The 24,822-nt window shown below is 51.0% G+C and overlaps 1 protein-coding gene across 1 annotated transcript; it reads right to left on the minus strand.

Moving 5' to 3' along the window:
• Nucleotides 1–18,174: 18,174 nt before the first annotated feature.
• RINL (Ras and Rab interactor like) lies at nucleotides 18,175–24,560 on the minus strand. The gene is made up of 12 exons (XM_026482368.3): nucleotides 24,520–24,560; nucleotides 23,404–23,492; nucleotides 23,051–23,210; nucleotides 21,710–21,812; nucleotides 21,381–21,453; nucleotides 21,230–21,294; nucleotides 20,813–20,962; nucleotides 20,284–20,721; nucleotides 19,583–19,900; nucleotides 19,189–19,320; nucleotides 18,878–19,050; nucleotides 18,175–18,788 (listed from the first exon to the last, which is right to left on the minus strand). Exons 2-12 carry the CDS (start codon nucleotides 23,451–23,453, stop codon nucleotides 18,732–18,734), a joined length of 1,719 nt encoding a protein of 572 aa, XP_026338153.1. The 5' UTR covers nucleotides 23,454–23,492; nucleotides 24,520–24,560; the 3' UTR covers nucleotides 18,175–18,731.
• Nucleotides 24,561–24,822: the final 262 nt, after the last annotated feature.

Below are 24,822 nucleotides of genomic sequence, written 5' to 3' on the forward strand. Positions count from 1 at the left end.
ATGTCAAACAGTATAAAGTAATTTCTGGTGGGCATCCTCCCTCCTCATCCACATTTCCCTTCCAGAGGTGCAGAGGGAAAGGGAGAGAGAGAGTCCTTAAGCAGACTCCCTGCTGAGCCCAGAGCCTGCTTAAAATTCTCTCTCTCTCTCTCTCTCTCTCTCTCTCTCTCTCGCTCTCCCTCTGCCCCTCCCCCTGTTCACGGGCATCACTCCCTCTCTCGCTCTCAAATAAATAAATAAATAAATAAATCTATTTAGAAAACCCCACAAAGTGTACTGTATGTTTCCCCTGGCCGTATAGGAGAGGGTCTCATTCTTTTTAATGTTTGGATAGTTTTCCTTGGGTGGATGTCCCATAATCTGTCTAATGAGTAGCTGCTGAATTTATTCCCAGGCTTCTGCTACCACAAACAGTGCTGTAATGACCAACCTGGGGCATACATTATTTTCTACTTATGCAAATGTCTCTCAGATAACTGCCTAGAAGTGCTGTTTCAAAGAGAATGTACATTTTATTGCATTAATTATTAAATAATAAACATTATTATGTTTATTATTTCCTTCTTTTTGGGTTTTTTTTTCCTGCTGTTCTTTTTCAAAACGTCTTCAATTGAGAAAACTCATCAACTCAAAGCGTTTCTTCCTTCCCAATATAAGCATTTGAGGTTATGACTTCCCCTCTTCAATGCTGATTTAGCTACATCCAACAGTTTTAAATATTTTGTAATTTCCATTCTAATTTCTCCCAAACAGATAGGGTTTTTAGGTATCTTTTTGTTGTTGTGGATAAAATAGTTACCAGTCAGTACATTTTACTTTTTGTAAGATTTCACCAAATTACCCTCCATTAACAATTTTGAGTTCCCATCATTACTATATAAAAATACCTATTCCCCCACTATCTCAAAAACACTGCAAAATTTCTCTTACATTTGCATTTTCTTAACAATCTAAGTGATAAAAACTGGTTTTAATTTACATTTACTTTATATTTACCTTACTGAAAGTGAGTCCTCTGTGTGTGTGTGTGCGTGTGTGTGTGTTCACATGCCATTGGAATTGTGGGGATAAAAAATATTCCAGGCAGAGGGAACAGCAAATGGGAAAGCCCTGAAGTGTGACTGGATGGAACAAATGGTGGCGTGTGTGAGAGGAGACAGTTCAGAGAGGTGATGGGGGCAGGTGTGTGGCATGTAGTGGGATACAGTGGGGATGAGGACTTTGGCCTGAAAAAGGAACCATGAGAGGGTATAAACCCCAGAGTGACAGAGGGTTGGCATGCTGACCCTGAGGTGGCCGGTGCATTTGGTTCACGTTGGAGGTCACTTGTTTGGAGGACACAGTGCATGGGTGGCTGGAGGAAGCGGAGTCCGACATGCCAGCAGTGGGATGCGTGTGGAGCCCTGGGCAGTTTCCCTAGCTGACCAGATACCAGGGGATCCTGGCCATGGTCTTCAGTGCATCTATGTGGTTCTGGATTCTCTGGTGCCTTGGGTAGGACTCAGAGGCTGTGCTGGGGCCCTTCCATATCCAGGTCCTTTCCAATAGATCCCTGCAGAATTAGGTATCCTTCCTGATGATGAAGACTGAAAGTGTGTACTCAGCTCTACCCAAGAGCCAGGTGAGAATTTCAAGAAATTACGAACGTCATATTTGCACTAAAGTTGTAAATGAGGGGCGCCTGGGTGGCTCAGTCAGTTAGGCATCCGACTCTTGATGGCAGTTCAGGTCTTAATCTCAAGGTTGTGAGTTCAAGCCCTCCACACCCAGTGTGGAGCCTATTTAAAACAAAACAAAACAAAACAAAACAAAACAAAATTGTAAATGAAAGTGTTTTGGTCAAGAATGAAAAAAAAAATGACAAGATCAGATTTTTAAATTGTTTAAATTTTAATTTTTTATTAAATATTTTATTTATTTGTCAGAGAGAGGGAGAGAGAGAGTGCACACAAGCAGGGGAAGCGGCAGGCAGAGGGAGAAGCAGACTCCCCACTGAGATAGGAGCCGGACAGGGACTCAATCCCAGGACCCTGGGATCATGACCAGAGCCAAAGGCAGGCACTTAACTGACTGAGCCACCCAGACGTCCATAATTTTTATTTTTTAAAAAATATTTATTTGTCTGAGATAGAGCATGCATGCGCAAGAGAGTGAGCGAGAGAACACGAGCTGGGGGAAGGGGCAGGAAGAGAGGGAGAAGCAGATCAGGGAGCCAGACCGGGGCTCGATCTTGGAACCCTGGGATTATGACCTGAGCTGAAGGCAAACACTTAACCAACTGAACCACCCAGGTGCCCCCAGATTTTTTTTAAAGTAACACTTTATCGAGATATATTTGCACTTTTAAAGTGTACGACTTAGTGGTTTTTATTGACAAGGTTGTGTGACGGTCACCACTGTCCAATTACAGAACTTTCTCATCACCTCCAAAAGAAACTCCATGTCTGTTAGCAATCACCTGCCTTCAACCAGCAGCAGCCCTTAAGCTACTTTCAGTCTCTATGGATTTGCCCATTCTGGGCATTTCAGATCAGTGGAATCATAAAACACGTGACCAGTTGTGTTCAGGGCTCACCCAGGTTATGGGAGGTCCTTCATCCCTTTTTGTGGCCAAATAATATTCTGCTGCATGGACAGAGCACATTTGCATCCATCAGTTGACGATCACCACTGCTCATTCCTCCAGGACTTTAGCTCCTGGCTCCCTGTCTCTCGTGCCTCCTCTCATCATCCCCAGTGATTGCCATACGCAGGTGGGCAACCCTCGGGCCATCCTCTAGGTCCCCAGACCTCCTCTTCTCCAGTGAACTTGTCCTCCTCAAAGCCGCTCCTTCCCATGGGCGCAGCTACACCTTGTCTCAGTAACCACAGCCTCTTAGAAGCTCAGCTTCAAGCGTCTCACTCACCGCCCCTCGTATCCCGCCTTTCCAGTTCATTCCCTCCAAAACCTCCACTCCAACAATTTCCTCCAAATTCCTCAGCACCTCTGCGGGTGTCCCTGCTCCCTTCATTCTGCCAGATGACATACCAGACCTTCCCTTCAACCCTCCAAGAGCGTCCCCATCCTCACTCTCAGCAGTGACGTCCTTCTTGCTTCCAGAGAGAACCGCAGCCACCTTCTCACCATGTCCACCCTCCTCCCTCATTGTCCTTGTGCCTGGGGTGGGGGCGGGGGAGCCAGCCGTGTTTCCACCTGCTGTGCTTCCTTTCCCCCCATGCGTATTCTCATTTCTCTCTTCCCCCATTCAAGAAATTGATCCCCTGGGGCGCCTGGGTGGCACAGCGGGTTAAGCGTCTGCCTTCGGCTCAGGGCGTGATCCCGGAGTTATGGGATCGAGCCCCACATCAGGCTCCTCCGCTATGAGCCTGCTTCTTCCTCTCCCACTCCCCTGCTTGTGTTCCCTCTCTCGCTGGCTGTCTCTATCTCTGTCAAATAAATAAATAAAATCTTAAAAAAAAAAAAAAAGAAAAGAAATTGATCCCCTGTGGGCTCGGGGTCTCAGGAGAGAAAAGTGACAGGCCTGAGCGCAAAAATAGGTCCCTTTCTTTTCTTTTTAAAGCCTCTCCAGGGCTCTAAGCGGAAATAGCTTCACGGTCTTTTGAGCTTGAGAATGTAAGTTCGGATGCCCTCAGGGGCCCGTGTGTTCAGCCAGTCCAGTAGAGGGAAAAGTCTCCCGCAGCGGGGACACCCTCTCCCCCCAGCTCTGTTGAGGTACAAATGACATAAAGAAAGTATACAAGTTGAGGAATGTTGGCTTACGTAAACCTGGGAGGGCCACCACCGCAACCGGCAACCGAGATCGTGGCAGTGAGAGTGAACATAGCCATCATTGCTGAATTTCTTCATTCAACCCTCCGTCCCTCGCCCCTCCGCACAGCCACCCATCCACTTGCTTCCTGTCACTATTGCATTTTCCAGAATGAAATGATAGAGGGTGGATTCTCGTGTCTGGCTTTTTTCACTCAGCATCATGGTTTTGCACTTCATGCGTGTTGAACTAGGCCATTGCAGGGGACAATTTATCAAGTCGCCACGATTGGTTTATCGAGTCACCTGTTGGTGGACATTTGCCTTCTCTCCAGTTTTTGGCAATTACGGATAGAAGTACTGTGAACACTGGTATGCAAGTCTTTGTGTGAACATACGCTTTCGTTTCTCTACTGTATACTACCAGGAGTGGGGCGCTTGAATCATATATGGTAGGTATGTATTTAACATTTATTTTAAAGATTTCTTTATTGGGGCGCCTGGTTGGCTCAGTTGTTAAGCGTCTGCCTTCGGCTCAGGGCGTGATCCCAGGGTCCTGGGATCGAGCCCCACGTCAGGCTCCCTCCTCTGCTGGGAGCCGGCTTCTTCCTCTCCCACTCCCCCTGCTTGTGTTCCCTCTCTCGCTGGCTGTCTCTCTCTGTCAAATAAATAAATAAAATCTTTTTAAAAAATAAAGATTTAGGGGCGCCTGGGTGGCACAGCGGTTGAGCGTCTGCCTTCGGCTCAGGGCGTGATCCTGGCGTTATGGGATCGAGCCCCACATCAGGCTCCTCTGCTATGAGCCTGTTTCTTCCTCTCCCACTCCCCCTGCTTGTGTTCCCTCCTCGCTGGCTGTCTCTATCTCTGTCGTATAAATAAATAAAATCTTTAAAAAAAATAAAGATTTATTTATTTATTTGAGAGAGAGAGTATGGGGAGGGTCAGAGGGACAGAGAGACAAGCAGACGCCCCACTGAGTGGGGAGCCCGATGCTCGCTCAATCCCACGACACTGAGATCATGACCTGAGCGGAAATCAAGAGTCAGACGCTTAACCGACTGAGCCACCCAAGGCCCCCCTATATTTAAATTTTTAAAAAGTTGTCAAGCTCGGAGAACCTGGCTGGCTCAGTTAGTAGAGCATGTGACTCTTGATCTTGGGGTCATGAGTTTGAACCCCATGTTGGGTGTAGAGATCACTTAAATTAAAAAAAATTAAAGGGGTACCTGGGTGGCCCAGCCGGTTGGGCGCCCAACTCCTGGTTTCAGCTCGGGTTGTGGTCTCATGGGTTGTGAGATCGAACCCCACGTTGGGCTCTGTGCTCAGTGCTCAGTATGGAGTCTGCTTGGGTTTCTCTCTCCCTCCCTCTGTTCCTCCTCCCCTACATCCCCCCAGCTAGTGTTCTCTCTCTCTCCCTGAAATAAATCAATCTTTAAAAAAATTCTTTTAAAGAAACTGCCAAGCTTTTTCCAAAGTAGTTGTATCATATGTCACTTATTTAATAATAATAATAATAATAATAATAATAATAATTAAAACAACTAGTTGAAAATTGAATCTCTATTTTAGTTTGTTCACTCTTTCATTTAACAAGTATTTATTGGGCACTACTCTGTGCCAGGCCCCGTTCTAGGCACTGGGAATTCAGCTGTGACCAAGGCACACAAAAATCCCATCCTCGGGGAGCTGATGTTTGACTTCGATCCTCTCTCAGCTGGGGTGATACGGTTTAGAGGTTCGGAGCACACAGGTGCTCAAGAGACGGGTGGTCTGGGTCCAAATCCTGACTCTCCGCTTTCCTAGCCGTGTGGCCTTGGGCAAGGCCTCTTCACTCTGAGACTTGCCCTGTGGGTCATGCGATCTTGCCTGCCTAAGATTGTGGCATTGTTGATTCGCAAACTGCCCCCCCCCCCCGCCGTCCACAGAGGACAAAGGGAGACCAAAGAAAGAGGCAGACGGCTCCAGATTGGTAGGTGGCAGGTTTAATAAGCAAGGAACGCTCTTAACAAGGCTTGTCTTGGACGCCGCAAGATGAGTAGGTCTCCCCACCCACCCACCAGAATCTTAAAGATTATAGAGGCAGATGGTCCCAGCAACACCTTGCTCTGGCAAGGCTACGTCCTTGGAACAGCTCCCACTGAGGCAACGGTGGGCAGACGGAGGAGGAAGGGAGGAGCCCTGATTGCCTGAGTCCAGCTTGTGGGTCAACCGGCGGTCATGTCCTCTGGATGACCTCTCCCAATACTCCACCCCTCGTGGCCCACTCTTACAATCTGTCACACACTGCCTTGCACGACGTGCCCGGGCAGCCAGCATGGAGTTCCACTGGCATGGGGGTGGCTCGTTGGGGGCTCTTGGGAGGCACATAGATATGGGCACGTGGAACAGAAAACAGATGGAAGACAATGATTCCTAAAATAACCCACAGTTTTTCCACCAAGAGTTCCATGATCCGAAGTCCCCTAGGCTGGGCGTGGGGGGCGGTTGCTCAAAGTGTTCACATGTGTCCCCATACGATCTAATAAAGATGATGCGGGAGCTGCCTTATCAGGCGGGAGCACGTGACCTTGTGTTTGAGTAACGACCCAGGTGTGTCCTTGCAAAGTACTGATAATGTCCAAAGCCATTCTGTTGGGGGGGACAGCTTTCCTCATTAGAGAGAGTTTAGTGTGGCATAAAGACAGGCTTCGGTGACTGTCATTCAAGTCTTGCTGGGTGACTTGAGTAAGGGCTTCGGTGTGTGCCCTTATGTCCTCCCGGCCAACAGGAGAACAAAGCTAGAGCCCAGCGATGGTGCCCGTGGCAAGAATGTGCCCACGTGGCCTGGAGAAGAGGGAGACTGGCAGTTTTAGGAACTCGACCTGGCTGTATACACCCTAGTGTTGGCCGGGGGAGGCGGCACCGTCAGGTGGGAGGAGATGGACTGGGGGCTGGGGGCTGGGCACGCCAGTCCAGGACCGCCCCCCCCCCCCCCCGCTTTTACCCCTCTCTCAGGGAATGGTGTGTGTTCCGTTCCAGGGATGATGCCTTTCAACGAGTCCAGCTCGTAGCAGGACCACGGGACCCAGCGGGGATGGACTAGTTGCCCCTCGCTCACGGGTGCAAAGTAACTCCCCATCCTGGTGGGATGAGTCACTGCAGATGCCAGTAGATAACGCCTGTCTCAGGTGTGATGGGGCTTGGGGTTCTCAGTAGCAAAGCATGTTGATCCGCAGTGAGAATTGGGGCAGTGGCTGCTTCCAGTGCCTTCCGTGCCCTTCTGGTGTCGGGTGTCTCCGCAGGGGTGTCCAGTCTGGCATACGGTGCAACAAGTCCCCCTGGGCGATCATTCACGTGCAGGGGGCGCCTGGGTGGCTCAGTCAGTTAAGCGTCCAACTCTTGATTCCATGGTCTTAGGGTCCTGGGGTCGAGCCCTGCATCAGGCTCTGAGCTGGGCATGGAGCGTGTTTGAGATTCTCTCTCTCCCTCTTCCTCTGCCCTTCCCTCTGCTCATGCTGTCTCTCTCTCAAACAAAAATAAATAAAAATTAAAAAAAAAAAAAAAAGCAAATGTATTCAAGCCCGGGAGGGTACTTCAGTCCACCCAGCCAGAGCGGCTTTATATGATAGTAGTCTAATCTGCTGTTTGAATATTCCACTTTTCCTTTCCGCTAACCCTGCTGCTTGCAGGGTGTAAGGGAGATGGCACCTCCATTCAATGTCCTGTTCTTTTGCTCTGTCTTTGTATCGTGACCTTCGAAATGTGACTCCCGATCACTGTTTAGTCCATGAGGGTATCTGTACACGGTACTCAGCTTTTCTGACTTACTCATGATCACCCCCCCTCGGCTCCCCTTTGTCCGAGCCATAGGGCTCATCCCTTGAGAACAGCCCAACGGTCCGTGTAAAGGGGGAGCAGTCGGGGTTCATGGGTGATCACCAGCCAGACCACTCCGAGTTCAGCCCACGGGCTCCTGCAGTTTGCTCTGGTTTCTAGGCACCAGTGGGAATTTCCCCACTCCCTCTGTGCGGGCCACAGGGGCCACCGCGGGAACAGGGGTGGGCACATTTGGAGGCTCGACATACTCTAGGGGCCCTGGTGGCACCTGCCTTTCTAGAAACGGTGGGGTGGTGGGCAGAGTGCTTCTCTGCGGCAAATAGGCATGCCCCTTAGCCAAAGTGGGAGTCTGAGTTACGGCAGAGGTGGGGCGATGGGACATATTCTCAGCTTTCCCCTCAGCAGGACGGGAAGTTCTTGACCAGGACAGACCATTCCTTCGCGAGAGGCTCTGCTCAGAGCAGCGCTGTGCACATAACGAGGAGCTGTTGCTGTGTGCGGCTATATTGGCTGTCCGCCCCCTTCCAGAGCTGGGACCCAAATCCTGAGGGTACCGTCTCCTTCCGTTGTCTTTGCAAAGTGCCCAGTCCACACCTTCTGGCGTCATAGACACATCTAATGCAAGTGGCAGCCCGATTTAGGAAGTGTCCAAGCTTTCATCTGCCCCGCCAGCATTTTTGACTTCTCAAAGGTGGCCTGCTGCTCTGATCCCCGGTCCCCACGTGCCCTTTCTTTACCAGGTGGAACAAGGGACGGAGGCACTGTGTCGGGATGGGGGTGGGGAGGGGGAATAAATTCCTCCAAAAACCCCATACGAGTTAGATAGGCTTGCGTCTCCATAATCACAGCTTGTGCAACCAAAACGACGCCCAAAAACGTTTCAGTGGCACCTGGGCCTTGAATTTTCTGTGGGTTCGCCATGCGTCCTCTCCCTTGCAGATGTTCCAGCGTACTCTATACAGAGTCCTGCAGCAGAGGCCAGTCTTTATGTGTTAACATTGTGTCATCAGTGTCATGGGCCCATTTTCCTGATGAGGAGGAGAACAGGGACAGATCTCTGGCTACCATCCCATGACATATTTTGGGGCTATGCGGGGAGCTGTGGGGAGGCACTGGAAAGGTCCATTGTTGGCCCTTCCACATGCAGGCAAATTGATTATAGTTATCAGAAACCTGCACCTGCTGGGGGCGCCTGGGTGGCTCAGTCGGTTAAAATCTCAGCTCAGGTTTTGATCTCAGGGTTGTGAGTTCACGTCCTATGTTGCTCCATGTGGAACCCACCTAAAAAAACAAACAAACAACAACAAAACCCCAGTACTTGGCAGAGTCTTTCCAAAGAATGTCCTTGAAAACGAAGTATTTTTGCAGGAACACTTTCGCAAAAGCATCCCAGCAGAACAGGAACTATAAATGATAAAAGACTTTAAAATAGCCATTGTTAAAGAGCTGGTGAGAGTTATCATCATGCATTTGACAAGGAAATTTGGTGATTTCTGTGACATACATTTTATTTTATTTTTTATTATTTTTAAAAAGATATTTATTTATTTATTTATTTATTTATTTATTTATTTGACAGAGACAGCCAGCGAGAGAGGGAACACAAGCAGGGGGAGCGGGAGAGGAAGAAGCAGGCTCCCAGCAGAGGAGCCTGATGCGGGGCTCGATCCCAGAACGCTGGGATCACGCCCTGAGCCGGAGGCAGACGCTTAACGACTGCACCACCCAGGCGCCCCTGTTTTTTTAAAGATCTTATTTATTTATTTGGCGGGAGAGAGAGCACAAGCAGGGGGAGGGGCAGAGGGAGAGGGAGAAGCAGACTCCCCACCTGAGCAGGGAGCTCAATGCGGGGCTCGAACCCACAACCCCGAGATCACGACCTGAGCCAAAATCAAGAGTCAGACGCTTAACCGACTGCACCACCCAAATGCACCTAAAGATTTTATTTTTAAGTAATCTCTTCACCACAACCCCAAGATCAAGAGTCACGTGGTCGACCGATGGAGCCAGCCAGGTGCCCCTCCTCTGTAATTTAAAACATAAAATAAACCTAATTAGCTTAAAACCTCTCTTCTGTAAAGAGAGAGAGCACACCTTTTGATATTTTCTCTGGAAAATGCCAGAGTTAGTGACTTTGAGGTTAACAAGCCTTGATGTAGATATGATTTGGGGGAAGTTCGTCAAAAATATCAAAAGGTTTTAAAACACTTGATTAAATAGGATCATAGGTCACTGAGAAAGGATCTTTAGTTACTCATTTAACCAGAGGGACAATGAAAGACTTCACAGGCAAATACAGTCAGTCACACAGTTGTAACAACACCTGGCTCTTTTAAGAGAAGAATCAGTTTTCTTAAGTAATCAAAGACCTGGTAAAGACAACAGGGAGCGTAGGAGATTATTTTGATAAAATCCAACCTGTTTTCTAGGCAGATTACATACGTCAAGAAGAGTCTTTCAACAGACCCGTGGTCCAAGCAAACTGTCCTTTTAGCAGATGAGAAAGAAAGCACAGTTTACTTTGGCGTAAATACACTATTGATATTCGAGCTGATTTTTCTTTAAGCCAATTAAATAGAGCTCTTTTACAAATTGATTTTGGCACTGCCCCCTGGAGGTGGAAACACATCACAGGTACATAACACACATCTGCAGTTGTGCGTAAACATACAGACAGACACGGAGATGCCAGAGCTTTAGCCCCTGACCAGCCAGCTTCTGGAGGCTGTGAACTAGACTGTTGGCCAGGGGCTCCCACAGCAGTCTGTATTTTATTTTATTTTATTTTATTTTATTTTATTTTATTTTATTTTATTTTATTTATTTTTAAGGTTTTATTTATTTGAGAGAGAGAGAGCACAAGCAGGGGGCGCAGCAGAGGCAGAGGGAGAAGCAGGCTCCCCGCTGAGCAAGGAGCCGGAAGCGGGACTCGATCCCAGGACCCTGGGATCATGACCAGAGCCGAAGGCAGACGCTTAACCGACTGAGCCACCCAGACGTCCCTAAGAATTTATTTTTAAGTAATCTTGACACTCAAGGTGGGGCCTGAACCTCTAACCCCGAGATCAAGAGTCGCATGCCCCACCAGCCAAGCCAGTCAAGCATCTCCAGCAGTCTGTATTTTGAAAAGCCTCTTTGTCTCCCTTTCTCCCCTTAGTCTCAGGCAATCGTGGGCGGTGTTTTTATTTCAAAGACATGATAAGGTTTACATTTTCAAGGGACAGAGAGAATGCGAGTTTCCTCCTCAGAGTTTTGGAACATATTTCTCCATTATCAGCAGTCTAGGGTGATCGCTATTTAAATTTGTCCTTTGTATTCAGGCTCTAACAGCGTGGGGCACAGGGTCCGCGCACCAGGATGCCCTCGTCGCTCTCCCAGCGACTGTACCTCTTAGCGTCCTAATCAGGCTTTGTACACACGCGTGCGCCTTAATCTGGGGCAGTTTGCACCCTCCCAGCTTTGCAAAATGGCACGCTAAGGTCCGCAACTTACTATTTTGTGCCCCCACTGTGCTGTGAGCCCTGAAGCTAGCAGAGTAATGGACAACCACATGTCCCTTTCCTGAATTCAGCTCTTCTTCCAAGTCTCTAGGGCAAGCTTCAGCCTGGGGTGGGGGTGGAGGGCAGCCGAACTGCCCGCAGTAGAGGCCAGCCCCCCCCCCCCGCATGCATTTCCCCCTGCGCAGTTCCTCAGGTGCCCCAATGGCCTGCATTTTGGAGGGCGTCCCCAGCCTCCTGCGGTGGTCCACGAGCATCCAACGCGTGGGGCCACCCCTCCCCACGTATAGGTTGATGGCCAGCTGGAGAGTTTCCCTGCAGTGTCCCTTTCCCAAGGCCCATTTCTTCGGTCTCCTGGCTGATTCGTTAATTGTTGGTTTGCGAACCGGCCCCGTCCACAGAGGACAAGGCGAGACCAAAGAAAGAGGCAGACGGCTCCAGATTGGCAGGTGGTAGGTTTAATAAGCAAGGAACGCACTTACAAGGCTTGTCCTGGACGCCACAAGATGAGCAGGTCTCCCCACCCACCCACCAGAATCTTAAAGTTTATATAAAGGCCTTAACTGGGCTCCGTGTCCTATACCAGCCAGATGGTCTCAGCAACACCTTGCTCTGGCAAGGCTCTGTCCTTGGAACAGCTCCCACTGTGGGAACGGGGCAGAAGTACATTCCACGGTCCGGGGAGGGAGTGAGGAGCCCTGATTGCCTGAGTCCGGCTCGTGGGTCAACCTGCAGTCACATCCTATTGACGACCTCCTAAAAACAGGCATGCAAGCCAGGAAGCATTAGCTATTATCATGTTGAGGCAGCCAGAGACTGTATGGGCAAAACACACAGTGTTGCTTAATGGGTGTGATGTGGTGGCTCATTATTGATGTGGGAAACAAGGCAAAAGAAAAAAAAATTAAATTTCCTTACTACTTACAGCCCACTGACAAGTCCTTGAAACAGGCAGAGTGAGATTCCTCTAGGAGCTCGGCTGCCTCGATGTTAATATTTCACTAGGGCAAAAGGCAACCTTAGTTTACATTATCCCAATCTCCCAGGATCCTATAAGTCTCTCTCTCTCTTTGTAAAGATTTTATTTAATTATTTGAGAGAGAGAGAGAGACCACGAGCAGGAAGGAAAGGGAGAAGCAGGCTCCCTGCTGAGCAAGGAGCCCGGGTGTCTCAATCCCAGGACCCGGAGATCATGACCTGAGCTGAAGGCAGACGCTTCACCAACTGAGCCACCCAGACGCCCCTCTTTTTTTTTTTTTTAAGTCTCCTTTAACATATAAAAATTCCTTTGGAAACTTCCTTAATCTTTACCCCTCAAGATATGTTAGCAATCATCCTGCAAGCATATGACCCACCGATATACATCTGAAGGGTCTCATGAGTGAGTTTTTATTAGTCAGTAATAAATGACCTTTTCCTAACAATAACTAGCCCCCTCAGAGTCCTGGAAACCTAATTTCCAAAATACCTTGGAGGTCTGTGCTATCCCTAACCCCCTCCCAACTTGAAAGGATATAACGGGCCACTTCTCAAGACCCAATGCAGCTCTTTCTGCCCACGGGTCCCGTCCCCGTGCTTTTCTAAAACCACCTTGTTGCACCGCAGACATCTCAAGAATTCCTTCCTCCTCACTGTTCCTGGCGCCTGTCGTGCACGCACCACCGCAGGGCCTTTGCCCGGCTTTTCTCTGCCTGGAACATCCTCCCCAGGTGGGTGCCTCTGCCTCTCGAGCCTGTGACTCTTGCCTCTGACAAGGTTTTGCTCGGGTGTCACCCTCTCTGTGACTTCTGAAAAAGTATAATCTCTTCCTGTTTTATTTTTAATCTGATACTATATATATATATATCTTAATGGTTCTCAGCAGCAACTTGTTAAAAACACAAATTCTAAAAATAAACCCTGGCATATGAGGTCAAATGATTTTTTAAAAAAGATTTTATTTATTTATTTGACAGAGAGAGACAGTGAGAGAGGGGACACAAGCAGGGGGAGTGGGAGAGGGAGAAGCAGGCTCCCGCTGAGCAGGGAGCTCGATGAGGGGCTCGATCCCAGGACCCTGGGATCGTGACCTGAGCCGAAGGCAGACACTTAACGGCTGAGCCACCCAGGTGCTCCTCAAATGATTTTTGACAGGGGTGCCCAGCTCATTCAATGGGAAAAGGACCGTCTTTTAAACAGATGGTGCTGGGAAAACTGAATGGATATCTGTATGCAAAGGAGTCAAGTAGGACCCTCATCCAACACCATATACAAAAATGAACCTAAAATGAATCAAAGACCTAACTGTAAGAAGTCAAACTATAAGACCCTTAGAAGAAAACATAGGGGACAAGCTGCATGACATAGATTTGGCAATGATTTCTTGCATATGACACCAAAAGAACAAACAACTAAAGAAAAGCTACATTGGACTACATAAAAATGAAAAATGTGGGACGCCTAGCTGGCTCAGTCAGAAGAGCATGTGACTCTTGATGTCAGGGTTGTGAGTTCGAGCCCCATGTTGGGTGTAGAGATTACTTAAAATCTTAAAAATAACATAACATAAATAACATAACACAACATAACATAAAAAAATAAAATAAAATTTCCTTTTGGCTACCATGTGGGCGGGGATTGGAGGGGATTCCCTGGATGGGAAGCCAGGAGGCAGTGGAGGCTGGGCTGGACCAGGATGGGGCCATGGAATGGGAGGATGGGGGGGCGTGGGAGGGGGGAGGGAGGTGTCCAGGATGGGGCTCAGGGCTGTAGTCTAGGGACTGGGGGCATCCTGAGGGCCCCCTGTAATGGGTACTAGGAGGAGGTATAGGTTTGGGGGAGAGGCTGTGGCCAGTTTGGGACACCATAGGAGTGGGACCGCAAGAGGAAGCATCCAGCACAAAGCCCAGAGCTCCAGAGTGAACAAGATGCTGGATGTGACCCCATAGTCCTCAACCAGCAATACCCCAAATGCCCACCTTTTGCATTTCACTTTCCCGTACTTTGCCACATATCCACACATCACCCATGTACTTAGCTACTGGATAGTTTTCTTGAAATCAACTCAGATTTTTTTTTTATTCAACACATTTATTTAAACAGGAAATGCCATGGGCCCTGGGGTGGCTCAGTAGGTTAAGTGCCCACCTTCGGCTTAGGTCATGGTCTCAGGGTCCTAGGATTGAGCCCCACATTGGGCTCGAGTCTGCTTTTCCCTCTCCCTCTGACTCCAACCCCTCCCTCCCTGCTCGTGTGCTCTCTCTCTCAAATAAATGAATAAATAATCTTAAAAACAAACAAACAAACCAGGAAATGTCATTTCACTCTAGGAGGTGGAAAACCAGTATCACCTGTTATAAATAGAATACAGTCGTTGGAATAAATCCAATGACTCAGCAAGAACCAAGAGGAGGTGCTACAAGCATTGGGTGAAAGGCTGGTGGGGACAGGTTCTTCACAGGGTCCCCGGTCCCACCCACAGATGACATCACAACTCAGAGGGGGAGAGATGGGGCACTCACTTCCCCTTACGGGCAGAAGTGTGACCCTCCCCTCCAAATTCAGATGTTGAAATCCTAACCCTCAGTTCCCCAGAATGTGACTGTGTTTGGAGCAAGGGCCTTTAAAGAGGCGATTAAGCTACGGGTGCCTGGGTGGCTCAGTTGGTGAAGCGTCTGCCTTCGGCTCCGGTCATGATCCCAGGGTCTTGGGATTGAGTCCCGCATCGGGCTCCCTGCTCAGCGGGGAGTCTGCTGCTTCTCTCTCTCCCACTGTCTGCCGCTCCCCCTGCTTGTGCTCTCTCTCTTGCTCTGTCAAATAAATAAATAAAATCTGAAAAAAAAAAAAAGAGGTGATTAAGTTAGAATGAAGTCATATGGGTGGCCCAGTACAATATGAATGGTGTCCTTATAGGAGGAGATTGGGAACTAATGTAACAGTGTGTGTCAACTGTACTTCAATTTAATAAATAAAGAAGTAAATAAATATATAAAAACTCGAAAAAGAAGAGACTAGGACACAGATGGGCACACAGGGAAGGCCATGTGAAGACAAAAGGAGAAAATGGCCATCTGCAGGTCACGGGGAGAAGCCTCAGAGGAAACCAAACCTGCCAAGGCCTTGATCTTGGACTTTCCCACCTCCAGAACTGTGAGAAACCAAATTTCTGTGCTGTAACCACCCCAACCGTGCTTTCCTATGGCACCTTGATCAAACTAACGTAGTCCTTAACTCCACGGGCACAGTGAGCATTGCCGACCGCGGGGCCCCGATGGGACGTACTGAGGACACCGTGTCCACTTACACGGCATATACTTCCCCCAACCGCGGGACTGGAATCTGATCATGAGGCAATCCAGGAGCCGTGACTGCCCACAAGACATACCCATCCAGGATATAAAGACCGTGGGGCGCCTGAGTGGCTCAGTCGAGGCTTTAACCCACGCGCTCCGAGGACCTACTGCTTGGTGAAATGGGCCAGTTCACCAGGAGACTGTCTGATTGCACTTAATGGAGATGTCTAGAATCATGAAAGCCATGGAAACAGAAAGCAGAATGGTGGTTGCCAGGGGCTGGGGAAGGGGAAATGGGAGCTGTGGTTGATGGGCATAGTTTCAGATTCACAAGACAAAGACTTTCAGAAATGTGTTACACAACGACGTGTATATAGTTCACACTATTATAACACAACAATGGGAATATAGTTAACACGATTATAACACCAGTTAACATCTAAAAATAGTTAAGAGGGTAAATTTGGTATTATATGGTTTTTACCACAATTATAAAAACTACATACATAAATGGATAATAAATAACAGCGCCTGGGTGGCTCAGTCGGTTAAGCGTCTACTTTTGGCTCAGGTCACGATCCTGGGGTCCAGGGGTGGAGCCCCACATTGGGCTCCCTGCTCAGTGGGGACCCTGCTTCTCCCTCTGCCTGCCGCTCCCCCTGCTCGTGCTCTCTCTCTCTTTCTCTCTGTCCAATAAGTAAAATCTTTTAAAAAATGCATAATAAGTAAACACAATGGGATTTTTGGTGCCCTGCTTCCCTGAAGGTTCTTGAAAAGGAGGACGGTCCTCTCACGTCTCCGGGGCTCCAGCTACCCCACTCAGTTCTGTCTGGACAGAAGATCAGAGGTCACATCCTGTAGTCCCCCCATCCCTGCTTCCTGCTTCACTGCCCGGTGCAGCCATTTTAAGCTTTTTTTTTTTTTAAGATTTTATTTATTTATTTGACAGAGAGAGAGAGACAGCCAGCGAGAGAGGGAACACAAGCAGGGGGAGTGGGAGAGGAAGAAGCAGGTTCCCAGTGGAGCAGGGAGCCCAATGAGGGGCTCGATCCCAGGACTCCGAGATCACGCCCTGAGCCAAAAGCAGACGCTTAACGACTGAGCCACCCAGTCGGCCCTAAGCTTTTTGGTTTTTAAAAAACAACTGCAAAAAACTTTTTCTGGCACATTTTTTAGATGACGTTTAAAATTACAGAATTTTGACCATTATGAAATGTAAAATGTAAAACTGTAAAACTGTAATGGCAGTACATTTCTTCGTGAAATGGATCGAGGGGATTTTCCTACTTTTCTAGTTAATTCCTCTATCAGTAGATGCATGTCCCTTGTTGCAAGAGTGAGACTGGGTTGGATATGAATTCTACTCCATTTTTCTCTTGTTTATATTAAGTGCTGAGTGACTGTTAAGTTTCCCGTGGCCACTGTGACAAATGACTACAGACTCAGTAGCTTAAGACGACAGAAATATCTTCTCCTACACTCCTGGAGGCCAGAAGTGTGAAATCAGTATCACTGGGGGTGAAATCAAGGTGTGGACAGGGCCCCCTCCTTCTGGAGGCACTGGGAGAGCATCAGGTCTGCGCCTTTCCCAGCATCTGGTGGCTGACCGCCTTTTTTTTTTTTTTTAAGATTTATTTATTTTTATTTGAGAGAGAGAGAGAGAGAGAGAGCACATGAGCGGGAGGGGCAGAGGGAGAGGGAGAGAGAATCTCAAGCAGACTCCACACTGAGCTCAGAGCCTGATGCAGGGCTCTATCTCATGACCCTGAGATCACGACCTGAGCCGAAACCAACAGTCTGACTGCGCCACCCAGGTGTGCCTCTGAAGGTTTTCCTTGGCTTGTGATGATCAACTCTCCAGCCTTCGAGGCCGCCATCTTCAAATCTTTCTCTGCTCATCTTCACATCATCTTCTCCTGTTTGTGTCAAATCTCCCGCTGCCTTCCTTTTATAGGGACATGTGTGATTGCATTTAGAGCCCTCCCCCAGATAATCCAGAATAGTCTCCCCATTTTAAGATCCTTAATTTAATAACATCTGCAAAGACCCTTATCCAAATAAGGTAACGCTCGTGGATCCTGGAGATTAGAACAGGGCGATCTTTTGGGTAGCCACCTTCAGCCTACCACAGAAACCTTGGCATGGAATCATTCAGCAAGTATGTACTTAGCATGTCCTGGTGCCAGGCTCTTGGCTAGACCCTGAGAGCATAGCTACGCACAGGACAGGGCTCCCTAGCCTCCTGGAGCTGACATTCTAAGGCCGCACTGTCCAAAATGGTAGCTCCAAGCCCTAGGTGGCTATTGAGGACTCGGAATGTGACTGGTCCTGCCTGAGATGTGCTGAAATTTTGGATTTTGAATATTTTGCACACATGCAAAAAGAGTGTTAAATAGCGCAATAATTTTTGGATTTTTTAAAAAGATTAAAAAAATTTTTTAAAGTAATCTCTACACCCAAGCTCACGCTCACAACCCTGAGATCAAGAGTCATGCGCTCCACCGACGGAGCCGGCCAGGTGCCCCTCATTTTTGGATGTTGATGAGACGTTGAAGTGATAACATTTGGGGCATATTGGGTTCAATCCGGTGGGCTATTAAAATGCATTTCACTTGTTTCTTTTTAGTTTCTTGGAATGTAGCTACTAGAATATTTAGAATTACATTTAGAGCTTGCATTGTATGTCTGCTGGGCAACCTAAGGGGAGGGAGACTAGGCACATAACACATTAAATAAGCACATATAATGGTATGTTAGGAAGTGGTAATTTCTACGGAAAATAAAGAACGGGGTAAGAGAGTGTGTTTGCTTCCTGTGGCTTCTGTAACAAATTACCACAAACTTAGCAGGTCGAAAACCCCACAAATTTATTATCTTGCAGTTCTAAAGGTCAGAAGTTGAAAATAGTTCTTGGAGCCTAAAATCAAAGGCCCAGTCTTTGGAGATTCCAGGGGAAAAGCCGCTTCTTGTCTTTTGCAGCTTCTAGAAGGTGCCTGCTTTGGCTCCTGGCCACCTCACTCTGACCTCTGCTTGCAAACTCACATCTCTTTCTCTGACCGGGCCCCTCCTGCCTCCCTCTTAGAAGGACTCCTGAGATTCTAGTGGGCCACCAGGATGATCTAGACGAATCTCCCCATGTCAGGATCCTTAATTTAGTCACATATGTCAAGTCCCTTTGACCATGTAAGGTAACATAGTCACAGATTCTGGGGCATCGGAAGCGGACATCTTGGGGAGAACATTATTCTGCCCTCCACGGGGAGGGGAAAACCAGAGGTGGGTCTGTTCCTGGGAACCCCCCTCCTCCCTGCACCTAAGCCAACAGCGGTCAGAAGCTGGTGCGTCCTGGTGCCTCCGGAATCTTGCCCGCGGAGCAGGAGGGTTTGAGACCCCTCATCATCATTGGTCTCTGGGCACAGGGTCTCTCGCCCATGGTTCCTCAAAGGGCAGGCTGACCTGTGGGGAGGGACGGGAGCCTGGGTCAGAAAGGTAACGGGTCCAGCGCTCCCCTCCGCCCGCAGTCCGCAGTCCGGAGGGACGATCACCTGGGCTTCGGCGTGGCCCTGTCTGTCCTGTCTGTGCAGCGTCCGCCTGCTGTGCCACTGGCGCAGGGAAGCGCGAGCCTCAGAGCTGAGCCCCTGGGGCGCGCGGCCCGCATCGGGCTGGTAGTGAGCGATGTGGTGCAGCGCCCCAAACCACGTGGTCAGGTAGTACCCGGCTAGGGACAGGAAGGGGTGGTCAGCGCAGCTCTCAGGCTACCCTGGTCGCCCGAGGTCTCACCGCAGTTTGTCCGCCTCCTCCCCGCTGCTGCAGGGCGAGGCTGTTGGGTCCTGGCGTTTCTGGGGTGGGAGCTCACCTTCTCCCCGTAGCTCGTCCGGATCCAACAGCTCCATGAGAAACTCCACGTCCAGCTGCGTCTCCCCAATGTGCGGACTCCAGATCAGTTCTTCGGTCAGCGCGGGCAGGAAGGCGTCGGCTCCCAGGGGCTCTGGCGGAGCGGGAGGACAGGCTCTGAGGTGGATGGGGACGTGCAGACGCCTGCCTCCGATCCCCAGGACCGCGGGTGCTGGCTGCCCTTCCACCTTGCTGTGCATGCAAACGCCTCTTACCAGATCCCCAGGCCCGCGTAGACGCCTCCGGCTAGAGCGTGCCCCCCTCTCCCCTCGACGTGCACACAGGCGCCTCCCACCCGGCTCCCGCCACCCTCAAGCCACCGCACATCCAGGTGGACGCGGGTAAACCTCCTTTACCTTGGTTCTCGCCCTGAGCCAGGCCCGCGTAAACGTCACTGCACACCGCCAGCAGCAGCGCCACCTTACGGCGTGGGGCGCAGGCGGCGTGGAGGTGCGCCAGGCGCGCGTGGATGCGACTCCGCAGGATGGGGGCGGGGCTCTGCCCCTCAAGCCCCGCCTCCTGGAGACCCAGAGGTCCCGCCCCCGCCCGTAGGGCTATTTGTCGCTGCCGCAGTCGGCGCAGTTCCTGGGCCCGGAGCGTGCGGAGTCGCGTCCACAGGGCAGGCTTCAGCGGCGCCAGCACCGCCCGGCACAAGGCCGCCTCCACCGCGGCGCCTGGGAGGGGTTGGCGTGGGTGAACGAAGGGCCGCCGGGCTGACCCCCTCCCCGGCGCCAAGCGCCACCCGTCCCTGGCTTCTGGCCACCCATAAGTGTAGACATGGGTGAGCGAACACGTGTGGAAGAGGGAGCCTGGGTGTGAACACGCGCGTGGGAGAGGGAGTGCGGCTGTCTCGCATGTGCGAGACGGAGCCCTGGTGAACGGAATAGGAGTTACTATATATAGGAAAAGGCGTGAGAGTGGCAAAGCGAACAGGTGCGCGGGGATGGAGAGAAAGAAGTTGGGTGTGGACACACACGTTAGCGCCAAGAGATGGCAAAGGAGACCCCGAGTGGGGTCAGGGAATGGCCATAAATTCCTTCCCAGTTCTCCTTATTACCAAGATCGTCGTCCTTCTGGGGCACCCCAGGCCCCCTGCTCCCAAAAACAGCCCTGACATCGGGGTCCTTCGATAAGTGATCCTGGAGGTCAGTAAGGAGGTGCCGCACATCCTGAAGCAGCTCTGTGGCCGGGTCCCCAGGCCTGTGGGGGCCTCTGGCATTTGAGGTGAGGCGCGCCCTAAGGCCCTGGAACTGCCTGGCCACATAGCTGCCCCGGGCCCGGGCCAGAGCCTGGATGTGTAGGGTGAGCACATCCTCAGGGCCGTTCTCTTCATCTTTGTAGTCGTCCTCATTCTCATCCTCGTCCTCGTCCTCGTCCTCGTCCTCCCTCTCTTTCTCCTCCACCAGGCTGGCCAGAGTTGGCCCAGGATGGTGTACTTCTGGGCTGAGCGGGCCTTCAACCCAGGAGACCCGGTGAGGGGCGGGGTTCCTGGGGGCTGGATGTGAGGAGAGAGTTGGGCCCCACAGAACAGCGGCCGTGGCTCCCTCGTCCCTCGGGGGCCCAGGGCCCTGTCCAGCCCAGCGAACCTGAACTGTGTCTTTCTGCAGTTTCTGGAGGTGTCTCCGGCGGGATCTGCTCCATCCCCCACCCTCTGTGGGTCTCCAGGTAGAGTTTGTTCACCATGGAGAGCACCGTCTCAGAGGTGTTGAGGTGGACACTGCCAGTCAGTGGAGGACCTGGGGACCAGCATAACCGAGGTGTCCCAGATGTCCGAGGAGCCAGCCCTGCTTCCTTCAGGGGACCGGGAGACTTAATTCCCAGCCTCATTACTGGCTTGGCCCCTGGCCCCTTGTCACTCAGGCCCAGGAGTCAAGCCTCCCACAGATCCCTCACCCCCATTTCATTCTTCCTCAAACCCAGTAGTCTGGTCCCTGAAGGGCCATCCTACTGGACCAAGGAGCCTGGAAAGTAGCTTCCCCCTCCCTTAGGGAACCATCCCTCACCTGCGTGTTTGTCTCCAGGCCTTAGAGTGGGAGGGGGCAAGAGCAGGGTTCTGGGCAAAACATCCCTGGGAAAAGATAAGGGGCAGCTGCAGTGTGGGTGGGATGTATTAGGGATGGATCCCCCTTAGACCTTTTGATGGTTGACCTGTACCTGCTGGCTGATAGGAAGGCCAGGAGATGGGGCAGGTCTGGCATGCAGAGGTTTGAATATTCCAGAGACACACCTGGGGGTAGGGGGCAACAAGGGGCGAGGAAGAAAAGTTGAGGGGTGGCAGCCTCATCTTCCCTGGGACTCTGTCTTCCTCAGGGTCAGAAAATACCTTCAAAACAGGAAAATTTCTACCCTTTGGAATCCCCATCTTTTCCTGTGTCTGTATGTTTGCATCCCACTTATGGCACCAAATAGCATTTGGGAGATATTTTGGAAGCAAAGCTGATTAAATTTGCTGTGGGCTGGAATCTAGGGGGTAGGCTCCTCACCTCCAGGAAGCTTCTGGATCTGGTAGGTGTGGACTTCTCCTGGTGAAGCTCCTGTCCTCAACACCAGGACCTGGTTGGGGTCATGTCCTGTGACCAAGAAGCTCTGAAGGGCAGGGGAGCGTGGAGGCAAAGGTCATCTTTTTTTTTTTTTTAGGTTTTATTTAAGTAATCTCTACACCCAATGTGGGGCTCAAACTCACAACCCTGAGATCAAGAGTGGCCTGCTTTACCAGCTGAGCCAGACAGGCACCCCGAGGCAAAGGTCATCTTGCAGGGGATTGTGCAAATCTCTGTTAACTTTTGCCTGCCTGGCATCCATTTCCCTTATTTTGGATTCCACACCTCAAATTTCCTTTAAAGAAACCCACTCCCTCCCTTAGTCCCTGTGGGTGGGACTAACTCCCTCCAAGCTCTAGGGATGGTCCCTGTGACCTGACCTAGTCAATAGGATGAGAGTATTTTCTCACCACACTGATTGGTTCAGAGATGGGCATGTGAATCAAGCTCAGCCAATGGAAATCTTCCACAAGATTTTTGCTGGAGCTCTTTATAAGGAAGCCTCTTTTTACACGGCGATTGCTAAGCTTGTGGGATGTGGCCACGGGCTGGGGACAGCCATCTCTGCCACCACAAGGACAGAGCCCCCTTATCTGGATAGTTGCCTTATCCAAGTCCATCCCCATTCCTTGCAGAACTGCAGCCTTGTTCTGGCATAATCTGCCCAGATGGAGAAGACGGATGATGATGTAGGCAGTGTTTCTCACCTCTGGGTTTATAACTCCCAGGTGAGCTTTAAAAAAGTATTGCCACCCAGGTCCCATCCATATATTTTAAGTCAAGTGTGAGGGCTTTTGGTTTTCCTGGTGCAATTGGTGGCTTCCTTTCCTTTTTTCGCCTGCCTTGAGCACACACGTGTGCTTGGACCTGGGGTGGCCACTGGGCAATCATGAGGGGAGTCCAAGGGAATGGCAGAGAAGCTGGCCTTGATGTCACTAGGGCTGCTGGACCCGGGCCTGCGGCTGCCTTTCTGCATGTGTCAGAAGGATAAATGCCTATCTGCCTAACTACTGTAGAATGGGAGTTTGTTCCTTGGGCTTTCCCCACGGTTGAACAAAGCCAAGAAATGGGATGAGGAGAAATTTATAAGCTGTCTAATGCTCAGGATCCAGACATTCCTGCAATTCCCTTCACATCTGGGTTTTTTTTCAGTCATTGGAATCAGTAAGTAGCCTTTTTGGTTTGCCCGGCTTGTGGGGTTTGTCACCAGGAACCAGCAGAGTCCTGCCTGGCCCACGGTGTCTCGGGGAGGGTCAGAGAAGGTCGCTGGCTGTGAGTACTCACCCCTGGTGGCCACAGCTCAAGAAGGGCTTCTGCATCTCGAGTGCCCAGCTCTGGGACCTGCCACACCCCCCACGTCCTCCACAGGCGAAGGAGCGGCTCTGGGGTCCCAAGGACCCCTACGGGGGTCTCACCTGCTCCATTCAGCTGTGATGGAACCCATCTGGGACAAGGAGGGGCCCAGGAGACCCGGGGTTAGAGGTGGGCAGTTAGACACTGAGGCAGGGTCAAAGGGGCAGGAAGGGGAAGTCCAGGGATGAAATGGGATTCGGGGTCTTCTGGGGGGTGGGCATTGGATGGAAGGGGATTCTGAAGCCCAGGGAGGAGTTGGAGACCCGAGCCCCGGCAGCCCTCACCTCTCCCCGTTGATGGGGCCTGCAGAGGCCTCGTCCTCCGACCGGGCCATCCTCAGGATACGGGAGGCCAGCACGCCATGGTCTGGCCTCTGGCAGGGAGGAAGATAAGGCTCAAGGTGGCTCCAACCCAGTGGTGATAGTCAATGTATTTACAACCAATATAGCAGAAACCCTGACCAGTCAGAACGGACCCAGGGCCCCTTGCTGTGACAGGTGTTCATTCTTTAGTCACCCGGATGGTGGGGCGATCTGGGGGTCCCAGGAGGGAGGCCAGTGTGTCTTGGGGGGGGAAGGGAGGACCCAAACTGACAGCTATTTACTGTGTGGCACAGAAAGATTTCAGCTTTTGACAACTGGCGCTGCCAAGTCCAGACGTGGACCAGCTGAGGAGCAGCCTTTGCCCAAGCCCGCGCCCAGACACGAGCGCAGCCCGCAGGAGGCACCCTGTCAGTGTGACCTATCTTCTGCAATGTCCCCTCTTCCTCCCTTCCCAGGCCACAGGGGGCCCTCAAATATTCCCTCCCCAACATTTTATTAGGGACATTTTCAAACATCCAGAAAGCCAGAATTTTGGAGGGAACATCCTACACCCGCTACCGAGATGCTATTGCTGGCATTTTCTGTTCTGCTTTATACCACATCTGTCCCTCTGTCCACTGGACTTCCACTCTTCAGCGGGTGTGTGGTCCCAGCTAGTGGGAGTTATCACTCCAGGTGGGCATGTTTGAATATTTCCCCTGCAGCAGTGCCAGGAGTAGGACCCCTGGGTCTGTTCATCTGTGCACTGAATACTTCCTAAGAACAGGCCCAGACAGTGCCCTGGGGAAACAGGGGTGGACAGAACAGGCCCCTGCCCTCTGGGGGGGTAACAAACAGGGTAACGAACAGCTAAACAGATCAATCAGCCTGCTGACCAGAAACCCGGGGTTTTAGGAAGGGTGGGGACAGCGAGCAGGTGCCCTGTCCAGAGCAGGCAGGAAGGGTGGGGCAGGGAGGCAGATGCTCGCCTGGGCAGCCGGTGGTGCTGGACAGCGCGGGATGGGGGCAGGAGCCTGATACCAAAGGGAGGCAGTGGGGGGTGACGATGCCAGCCGCTAGGTCCCTGGGGACCCCTACCTGTTCTCGGAGGGGAGGCCTGGAGTAGCAGGAAGTGAAAGTGTTCCTCGTAGAGAGAGGAAGCTGGGCGGGTGGGGGGGGGGAAGAGGCGGGGCTGGGGGGGTAATCTGAAATCAACCTTCCTCTCTTTGGGGGCTCGGGCCTTAGGTGACTGGGCTTTGGAGGAAGGAACTCTGGCAGTCTAGGAGTCCGGGGGCGGGGGGGGGGGGGAAGAGCCGCGGGGCACTCTCGAAGCCCCCAGAGTCCCGTCAACAACCTTGGCTGTCTCTAGTAAGAGCCTGGAGGGGTTCTTGGTTCCCCTAG

This window comes from Ursus arctos, unplaced genomic scaffold (assembly GCF_023065955.2).
Source record: "Ursus arctos isolate Adak ecotype North America unplaced genomic scaffold, UrsArc2.0 scaffold_19, whole genome shotgun sequence".
Lineage (NCBI taxonomy): Eukaryota > Metazoa > Chordata > Mammalia > Carnivora > Ursidae > Ursus > Ursus arctos.